At 40.9% G+C, this 9,582-nt stretch overlaps 1 protein-coding gene across 1 annotated transcript; it reads right to left on the reverse strand.

Moving 5' to 3' along the window:
* Positions 1-1,491: 1,491 nt before the first annotated feature.
* SELE (selectin E) lies at positions 1,492-9,219 on the reverse strand. The gene is made up of 13 exons (XM_004384095.2): positions 9,137-9,219; positions 8,706-8,789; positions 7,516-7,899; positions 6,918-7,025; positions 6,325-6,510; positions 5,346-5,531; positions 5,064-5,252; positions 3,936-4,124; positions 3,614-3,802; positions 3,217-3,393; positions 2,568-2,678; positions 1,654-1,675; positions 1,492-1,549 (listed from the first exon to the last, which is right to left on the reverse strand). Exons 2-13 carry the CDS (start codon positions 8,740-8,742, stop codon positions 1,492-1,494), a joined length of 1,836 nt encoding a protein of 611 aa, XP_004384152.1. The 5' UTR covers positions 8,743-8,789; positions 9,137-9,219.
* Positions 9,220-9,582: the final 363 nt, after the last annotated feature.

The raw sequence follows: 9,582 nt of genomic DNA on the forward strand, positions 1-9,582 counted from the left end.
AACTGAACAAAAAAAATATATTCTCTGAGGTTACAGAACTATTAAGTGGCAGAGCCAGGATGCAGAGTCTAGAAGTTCACATCCATTACCAGAGTGCCTGTGTTCTCAGCCACTGTCTTAGCTACACTGGATAACATCACACAAGAACCATAACATACAAAGACATTCCTTTTAACCCTCTGGACAATCCAGATCTATCATTTCCTTTCCCAATGGAACATGTCTGAGTATATCTGCTTGTGAGTGAGCAGAGTGCCTTGTCTATGAATTGGTGATCGTATTTTTGTAGCCACACAGGCAAGCATATAGTGTATTTCTTACTCCACCCCAATTTACCAGGACTACTTAGTATATTACCAAGTTTATCCCAGAAATTAAATCTATGCCTTGGAATTTGCTAATTGAAAGTCAAGATAAAATATTTTTTAAAAACATGCAAACACTGTTTTTATAAACATGATAAGAATGATGCTATAGGAATAAACTATTCCTGTCCAGGGACCATCTTTCTATATTATTTCAATCTAATGAGGTGCATTATCCTTAAATGATTGTTATTTAAAAGATTATACTTTTAAATTTAGCTCCACTGTGTATAGTATATAAATCAAGATTGGCTATGCTATTATCATAGCCTTTCTTATGCACCAGGCACTTCAGAGTTCTCTAGGAGTTTGAACTTTAGTAACAAAAGTCCAGCTACAACTCTAGAGATAGACAACTGTCAGGAAAATAAAACAGGGCTTCTCATCAGCTGAATTTTGTCTGCATCTAATTGGATAAGCAGGGATGGACAACCACAAAGCACACTGGGAAAATCCTCTCTAAAAACTAGGCCACCAGTGGAAATATATTGCTCTTATTTACTTTCCCCCAAAACATAGGGAATATAAAAATGCAGTTTTTAGCACACTGTCATGGAGTAGTCCAAATATGAGCAACAAAATTCTATTCAGAGGGATTGGATCCTCCAAATTCTCAAAAACCATAGAAGAGTACTTAAGAACAGAGATGCTAGAACAGACTGCCTGGGTTTGAATCTTGGCTACACCACCTACTAGCTTTGAAGATTTTAGACAGGTAATTAACTTCTGTGTGCCTCATTTTCTTCATCTGCATAGTGAAAAATATAAAATAGTTCCTACCATCTATTTAGCACTTGAGTTGCATGCACTATAAGCTCTTTTCTCTCTACACATCACTTAGAACAGTGCCTAGCACATAGTAACCCTATACAAGGGTTAGTGGTCATCGTTATTATTATCATTCAGAAATGGAATGGCTCAATAAGGGCCAGATCCCTTCTTCCTTGCCTCTCCGTATAAAAAGAAAGGAAAAAACTTTCCAGAAAATACTTTGAAAGTGGCAAGTTTCCTCCAGAAATGGGCAGGTTTGGAGGGTTCAAGGAGAAAAAGGACATGTAGAGAGGACATCACTTTCCCATAACCATAGTAACACGTGATTATCAAGTCTTACCTGATTCCTTTGCACTTAAATTAACTCAGAAGGAGCTTGGTAGGTTCCATCTGATTCCAGGCTCTGGCAGCTGCTGCGGAATGCATGAGAACACTGAATAAAGCACTGTTTTCCAAAATAAAGAGGGGAAAAAAATAGAATGTCGAATGTCATGCTTTGTAAAACAATGCAACATACCTGGCAGGCACAAATTTCCTTGCTGCAAGAGAAAGAAAACCATTAATTTGGACTAAATAGTTTTTAAGAACACATCAAATCCAGAAACAATGTGACTTGATTCATTCAGGGGTTACAAACTGAATGCCTTCGGGGCCATTGTAATAATCAGAGTGCAACACTGTGGAAACGGGGGTTAAGTGCATAATGCATGTCCCATCCAGAGGGCACAGCAGCTACCTGACTCTAGCAAACAGGAATGGATTACCCAATAAACAAGATCTGCACAGGCTTAATTGGTAAGAAAACCCAGCCCATGCGTACCTTCAATATTATAAGCCAGTGCATACCGCGCTTACTGGTTAATCCACCCCTGCCAGCAAATAGTTGGAGGCTCAGCTTGCCAGATTCAGCTTCCAATTTTTCATGACAAGTCAGCAATCTGGATTTTCATGGGAACTTTCCTATTTTATAACTATCAGAACTTAATTCAAAAATGTTTAAAGATTCCATAGGCCAAATAAACCATGAGAGTGGCTGGACATGTTTGCATATTCCCTATGAGATACTCCAGAATTTAAACCTAAATCCTAAATGAATCATTTTAGGAAACAATTTTGTGTGTTTTCCTCAGAGCACCAATCATGGCAGCCTCATTACACAACCCCAGGGGGCACCAGAGAATTCAACATGAATAGTAAAATGTTAGCACGACTAACGTATTTCCTAAAACTCTTCCCACTTTGAGTTGCTCTATAAGCTCTTTTCTTAAGACTTCCATTTAATTATACTGCAGTTGATGAATGGTTATCTAATAATTAGATTATAATTACTGTTTAAATTTGCAAGAGAAGGCCATGACATCAATGACTCATCTTCTGAGGAAAAAAATATTTTCACAAATATATTTGGAGTACATTCCTGAACTGCCTCACCTTTCTTCCGAAGGCGTTTCAGAAGCCAGAGTAGAAATGATGCTAATGTCAGAAGGGAGGTTCCAGCAGCAGAAAGTCCAACTGCCAAGGGAACGTTGGATTCAGCGGGAGCTAAGGAAACAAGAGGTGAAGAACTGTGATGAGAAAGAACTGACTTTAAAGTCTTTCTGTCCCTTCCATTTGATCTTTTCCTCTATAAATTGATACTAGAAACAGAAAAACCATCTAGTCCAATGCATGAGGCAAAGACATGGCATTAAAGACTGTTTAGATCTGCTCCAAACCATGTTTGCAGGCTTGTTCCCTACCACTGCCCAAGCAGAACTCAAACTTGCCGAGCTCTTTCACAACACTATGCCTTGGTTAGTAGTCTCCCCTCTCTCTCTGTCTCTGTCTCTCTGTCTCACTCATTTCTCTTTTTCTCCTTCTTCCTTTCCCCTCTAGCGCTCCTTTTTCCAATTGTCAGAATTCTACCCTTTCAGTCAACATGTCACCTCTCCTGTTTTTTCTCTATCCCCATAAATATTCCCCAGCTTTTTAATCTGGGCAATCTTTCTGGTGGGACATAATGGATAGTTTATTATTGTAGCCAGATGACTCCCCTTCTTCTCTCTAGTCCCCAGAAAACCAGCATCAGTCAATGGATCACCTTCACAGCTGGGCAGCATCCCAGACCAGTGTCCTGTGGCACCACACATCAGAGCTGCAGAGCCGTTGAGCGTCCACCCGTCAGGACATGCAAACGTACATACAGTGCTGAACACAGGCTCCCCACTGCAGCTCATGCTGATTTTCCCAGAAACTGCCAGGCTTGAACACTGTACCACTGCAAACGATAGGCACAGAGATAGAGGTAAGGAAAAATCTACTGGAAAACTTCTAAAACTGGTTTAAATGTTACAGTTAAAATTACAGTAAATATAACTTATAAGCACTACTTCATTTTCAGCATGCAGAAAATTACAGTCAAATCTACTGGGCAATCTAGGACCAGAAACTTATGAGATCCTTGATCTGTAGTCTTTAAAGTCTGAACTCAGTCCCACCTTGGCAGGAGGGGACCTCCTGCGTCCACTGTCCCTGAGATGTGCACTCAAGTTGAGCTGATCCATGTAATTCAAAGCCGTCTTCACAGGTGAAGGCACAGGAGGACTTGTAGGTGAATTCTCCAGTAGGTGAATGGGTGTACCTCACTGAGCCACTCTGGGGCGGGCTGACAGCATCACATTTCACAGCTGGAAGACACCAGAGGGCACAGGAGAGGTTCGTTCGCATCCAGTAGCAATAGGTTTCTCAAGGTAACCAAGTCCCTAGCTCTTCAATAGTGTTTATCTTAAATAAAAAATAAAAACAAAACAAAAACTCTACCTTCACATGAGGGCTTGTCACTATCCCATTCCCCTGTGGGGCCGCACTGGAGTCTTTTGGATCCCTTCAGCACAAATCCCTGCTCACAGGAGAACTCACAGCTGGACCCACTTTGGAAACTTCCAGAAGCACTAGGAAAACAATTCATGTAGCCTCTCTCTGGGTTGGACAAGACTTTGCACTGTAGAGCTGAGACATCAAAATGATAGAAGATATTGAGTGAAACTGGAGGTTACTGGGCATTTGATGACCCAACGTAGTTCGTTTTTGACAGAACAATGCTGAGAAACTCAAGACTCTTACTCACTTCCTAAACGACTGGGAAGATGGCTGTGTTTTTTTGAATTCTAATACTCTCGTTGATAATGGCCCTAAAGGAGAGACTTTAACAGGAACAGTGTTTTCTGACACTGTCATTCTGACATGCAAGAGAAGTTAGGGTCAAGAGAAGGAGTTTATGCAGCCAGAGGGCAACTTACGGGTCCTGGAGGCTCACATAATGGGGGCCAAAAAGAAAGAAAAATAAGAAAGCACCCCCATAAAATTTGTCTGCTTTGCAGTTTGGTTATGGTGGTGTGCGTTTTTGCCACTGACACTTATTCTGTGCTGTATTTGGCTACAAGGAGCCCAGTGCTTGTTTTCAATATCTTTGCTGTTGTTTTAAAGTGAATTAAATTTTAGTGCTTAAATATGTATGAAGAGCGTCTGTGTATCACACCTCATACTTGAAGCATTCTGATCACTGCTAGTTATGAGTGATTTCAGAAGAAAGTTATGACAAGAGTTTTAGATTCCAATCAAGTTGTTATGACCCTACTTTTAAATTTTTCTAATGTCATTTTCCCCTAGTTTGAGAATTCTACTTACTCCATGCCAGTGTCTATAAAATTACATTAGCACAGCACAGTTAAGAAATCAGCAAAGCATCAGCTGCTTATTACATACAGTCCTTTTCTTGGTCAAGCATTGGCTCTTTTATATGAATCTCAAAAATGCAAGATGAATGTTGCCCATCAAATCTAATTTCTCTAGTTAAAGAAGGCATCTGGTTTCATTTTCACAGCACAAGTTTGAAGATTGATGCTCTTTAAGAACGGGATAGTGTAAAGGAGAGAATCTCAGGCTTACCTTCACAGGTTGGGATTTGCTGAGTCCACTGCCCTTGAGCGGTGCATTCAACCTGGGCTGGTCCCTGCAACTTGAAGTCTTGCTCACAGGTGAAGTGGCAGGATGACTGGAAGGTGAACTCTCCAGCAGGGGAGTGGCTACAGGTCACAGAGCCATTCTGAGGCTGGCTAATGGCGCCACATGTCACAGCTGTAACACATGTACGGTACCCATTTATATTAGCAGGTCTGGTTTGCACAGTTCAAGTGTTTTACAGTGAGTATTGATAGGATGCAACTTTACCTTTACACGTTGGCATCTTGTTGTCCCAATTCCCAGATGAGGTGCACTGGAGGCTCGGGACTCCCATCAGTTCAAATCCTTCTTCACAGTCAAATGCACAGGTCGTGTTCCATGGGAAGCTTCCAGGGCTTTGGGAACATTCCATGGCTCCATTGGCAGGACTTGTCAAAGCATCACACTCAACCACTGCAGATTTGAAAAAGCACCACAAAATTTACAGAAGAATAATATTTTCATTTCCTATTGAATTGGAGTTTAAAATGAAGTGAGGAAGACGCCTTCCAAAGGTAAGTTCCAAAGCACTGTGTAAATTATTGGGGACATGCACATCCACAGTAAAGCTTTTTTTCGTTTTTACTGATATTTTCATCTTCTCTGATTAGTTTTTACTGTGACCTTGCTGATTGATATCTGATATTTTTATTATTTACATAAGGAAAAAACAAGTAAAAAGAATAGATTTGAGGTCAGGATTTATTACTAGTTATGATACAACCATATTTTTTCTGACATACATAGGATATTTATTTATTTTAGCCCAGCAGGACCTGGAGAAAAGGTTTTTGTGTTTATTTGTTTTTGTTTGTTTGTCTCTGGCTCTGAAAGATGAAATCAAGAGAAAAAGATATTGAGACTGCTCGACTAGTGTGGCCTTAAGCTAGTGAATTGCATGGAAGGAGTTAAACAGGTGAAGAAGATGAGGATGTCACTCAGGTTTCTAGAATATAGTTCCTCTGTTTTATGTGTTCCTTCATAAATTCCCAGAGCTTTAGAAACACCCATTTCAAGCTCAGAATAAAAACCTCTCTCAAACCCAGCAGGTGCTGGATTGGCCATACAGATAGACTGAGAGAGCAAGTTTTATTAAAAACAACAACAAAAAGAACTTTCCCTAGAGTTTTGAAAATCAATGGGTTAAAAAAACTAAGGAGATCAGGGATGAGTTAGATAATGTTCTGTGCATTCAAGAGAGACTTACCATTGCAGGCTGGGGTAGGGGTACTCCATTCTCCAGAGGAGGTGCACCATGTGGCCTCCGTGCTGCTGGGGAGGCGATCCCTTTCACAGGTGACAGAGCAGGAAGAATTGTAGCTGAAGTTCCCCAAAGGATGGGTGCAAACCAGGCTCCCGTGCTCAGGGGGTTTCTGTGCTTCACAGGTCACAACTGAAAAAGGAAACTCAATCACTTCTGCTCTTCCCTTCCCTGGTATAAGCAGGAAGAACACTGGAAACCATAACTACTGTATATTGAATTCTTGCTATGTGCCAGGCACTATATAAATATTTCATCTGCATTTGTTCACATAATCCTATGTGCAAGCCTATGAAGTTGTTACTATCATCATCTTTATTTTACAAATGACAAAGCTGGGGCCCAGAGAGTTTAAGGTCCTTGTCAAGGTCCCATAGCAAATAAGTGGTGAATCTGAGATTTGAATCCAGGAATTCCAACTCCATAGCCTCTGCTCTGCCCCAGAGAAGGGAAGACATGTAGACCTGACTCCAAAGCCAGCTAGGACATGAAATGGGGCCACCATCTCAAGGGAAGGGAGAGGTGAGACCAAGATTTACCTTGTTCACAGTTGAGTCCACTGAAGCCGGGGTCACATTTGCAAGTGTAGTTATTGATGGTCTCCACACATTCCCCATGACCGCTGCAGGATGTACTGGTGCAGGCAGCTGCAGGAAACACAGTCACTGATGAGGATGATGCTTGTGCCAACTCATGAGAATTTAGCATCAACAGTGTGCATTGCCATCTTACTTCTACAATACTAAAAATCTAGTTGCCATCCAGTCATTTCCGACTCATGGAATCCCCATGTGTGTCAGAGAAGAACTGTGCTCCATAGGGTTTTCAATGGTTGATTTTTTGGAAGTTGATCATCAAGCCTTTCTTCTGAGGTCCTCTGAGAGGACCAGAACCACTAAATTTTTGGTTAGTAGCAGAGTGAGTTAACTGTGTGCACCACCCAGGTATACACACATACAGGCTAAATTTATACAAAGAAGCACAAAGAGACACTTTATTCATTAAACAGAACTTCTTAAAACTATCTTTTAGAACATAAAGTTGCCACAATAGAGATTGATTTTTGCATGCTGTAAACGATTTATCAAGACACTCACACACGGAAACTATCCCCCTCTGCTGCCCCAAACTCCCTACCTGTGTAACACAAGGCAAGCTTCTTTTTGTTGCAGCTCTCATCATTCCACATGCCCGTATCCTTCTCTCTCTTGATGTAGATCTCTACGCAGTCCTCATTGTTTCGCTTATTGTTGGGTTCTCCTGGAGCCCAGTTCTCAGCTTCTTTAGTCAGAGGCTTCTGGGTCCCTTCCCAAATCCACACACCATTGACCTTTCTGATTCCAATCCAGTAGTAACTTGGTGAATAGTTCAATATGGAGTTCAAGTACTTAATCTCTTCTTTGTTTTGAATCGCTACTAGGTGTGTGTATTGCTGACAATACACCCTTGCATCATCATATGTCATGTTTTCTGCAGAGGTGCTGTAGGTCCAGGCTCCACTGTCTTCAATTAGGAGGAACACTAGGGGGAAACACAAAAGGAATGGTAGAGGTTAGTCCTGCTGCAATTTGACTCCGTCAACTGAACTTTTTGTTTTCTTAATTGTGGTGTATTTTTCTCCCGAGGAACCAAAAATGTATGCTTCAGTACAGTGGCCTCTTTTCACTTTTCAGAATTAAGAAAGTGTGTGTGTGGAGAAATGACATTTATTGTGAAACTCCTTTTTGATTGCCCTTCCTGAACTCTCCCACTATAACCTACTAGCCTACCCACTTCACAGTAGAATAATAATCAGAATAACTAAGCTTTGTTGAGCATGTAATACGTGCTGCCAAACACTACCTAAAGCACTATATGTGACCATCACACTGAATTAACATGGTGCCTCAGGAAAATCGATAATTTACTATCAGCACTTCACACCTAAGGAAGGTAAGACACTGAGAGGTAAAGTAAATTGCCTGTTAGTTGCCGTGGAGTCATTTCAGAATCATGGTGATCCTGCATGCGCAGAGCTGAATTGCTCCGTAGGGTTTTCAAGGCTGTGACCTTTCGGAAGCAGATCACCAGCCTATCTCCCGAGGCACTTTTGGGTAGGTTTGAGCCACCAACCTTTCAGCTAGTAGTAGAGCGCTTAAGCGTTTGTGCCACCCACCAACTCAAATTCCTCCTAGCCCAGGGCATAACACATTGTGCGTAAAGGCCGGGGATGCTACTAAACATCCCACAATTCACAGGATAGCATCCCACAACGAAGTATTATCTAGCCCAAATGTTGAAAGAGCCAAGGTTGAAAAACTCTGGTCTAACTGACAACATTGACTTACCAAAAGTGAGAGCAGATAGAAACTGTGTAGCAGTCATGACCTCAAGAGTTCTTTTTATCAAAGGGTTAGACGAGAAATGCTTTTCTGGAGAGGAAAAAGTACAAAATTAATTACAGAACGAAATTCTGGGCAGCCAGTTACACATGTCATTTTACAATTATGGTTTTATGGCAGCATCATAAATGAGATTTTAGGCAAAGAATTCCAGTGCCACAATCTATGTGTACATCGAAGAAGTTTACTCAAATGAATAAATACAAAATTTCAGACTTTTCATCATTTAGGTCAAAGAGAAAAGCCTGGTTTTTAACTAGTCAATACAATAAGAGCTTGCAGAAGATCCTTTATTGGAAGGTTTTTGCATGCCTGTTCATATTGTTAATCTATTTTTCATGTCCCAAGTCTGCTCCTGTAAAGACTTCTGCACTTACGGTTTCCTGAAGTGGTTGTACGGGCGTCAAATCCTCCAGCGTAAGGCTCCTGGTTCTGTGCTGTGTCACTCTAACACTGCGGACATGAAGTCAGCCAAGAACAGCTGAATTCTGCTCCTGCTGGCGTCCCTTTATAGGAGAGCTCACTTCCTGTGCATAATAGGAGGATATGTCCAAACTGAGCAAAGAGGAATTCCCCAACAGCATCCAAGAAGTTTCCCGGGAATATCCATAATGCTAAAAATTACAATGATGTCCGAAACCCTGCCCCTCAAACTAATTCTCCTTTGTCCGTTCCTTTATATTTTACATGCAATTGTATTAATATGACACAAATTATGATTTTTCATTCTGATAACATAAAATCTAGGTATTTTAAAAAGTTTTAAGACATTATTAGCAGTATCTCTCATGTAATCATGGTAGTAATAAGAATTTTGAAAACA

Source organism: Trichechus manatus, unplaced genomic scaffold (assembly GCF_000243295.1).
Source record: "Trichechus manatus latirostris isolate Lorelei unplaced genomic scaffold, TriManLat1.0 scaffold00117, whole genome shotgun sequence".
Taxonomy (NCBI): Eukaryota; Metazoa; Chordata; class Mammalia; order Sirenia; family Trichechidae; genus Trichechus; species Trichechus manatus.

Bases quoted from the DNA above. Each gene is read 5' to 3' on its own strand.
- SELE (XM_004384095.2), bottom strand. From the start codon at position 8,742: ATGACTGCTACACAGTTTCTATCTGCTCTCACTTTTG. The intron at 7,026-7,515 runs GTAGGGAGTTTG...TGTTTCCTGCAG, and splicing joins GCTTGCCTTGTGTTACACAG to CTGCCTGCACCAGTACATCC. The intron at 3,803-3,935 runs GTAGAGTTTTTG...GGTGTCTTCCAG, and splicing joins TGACAAGCCCTCATGTGAAG to CTGTGAAATGTGATGCTGTC.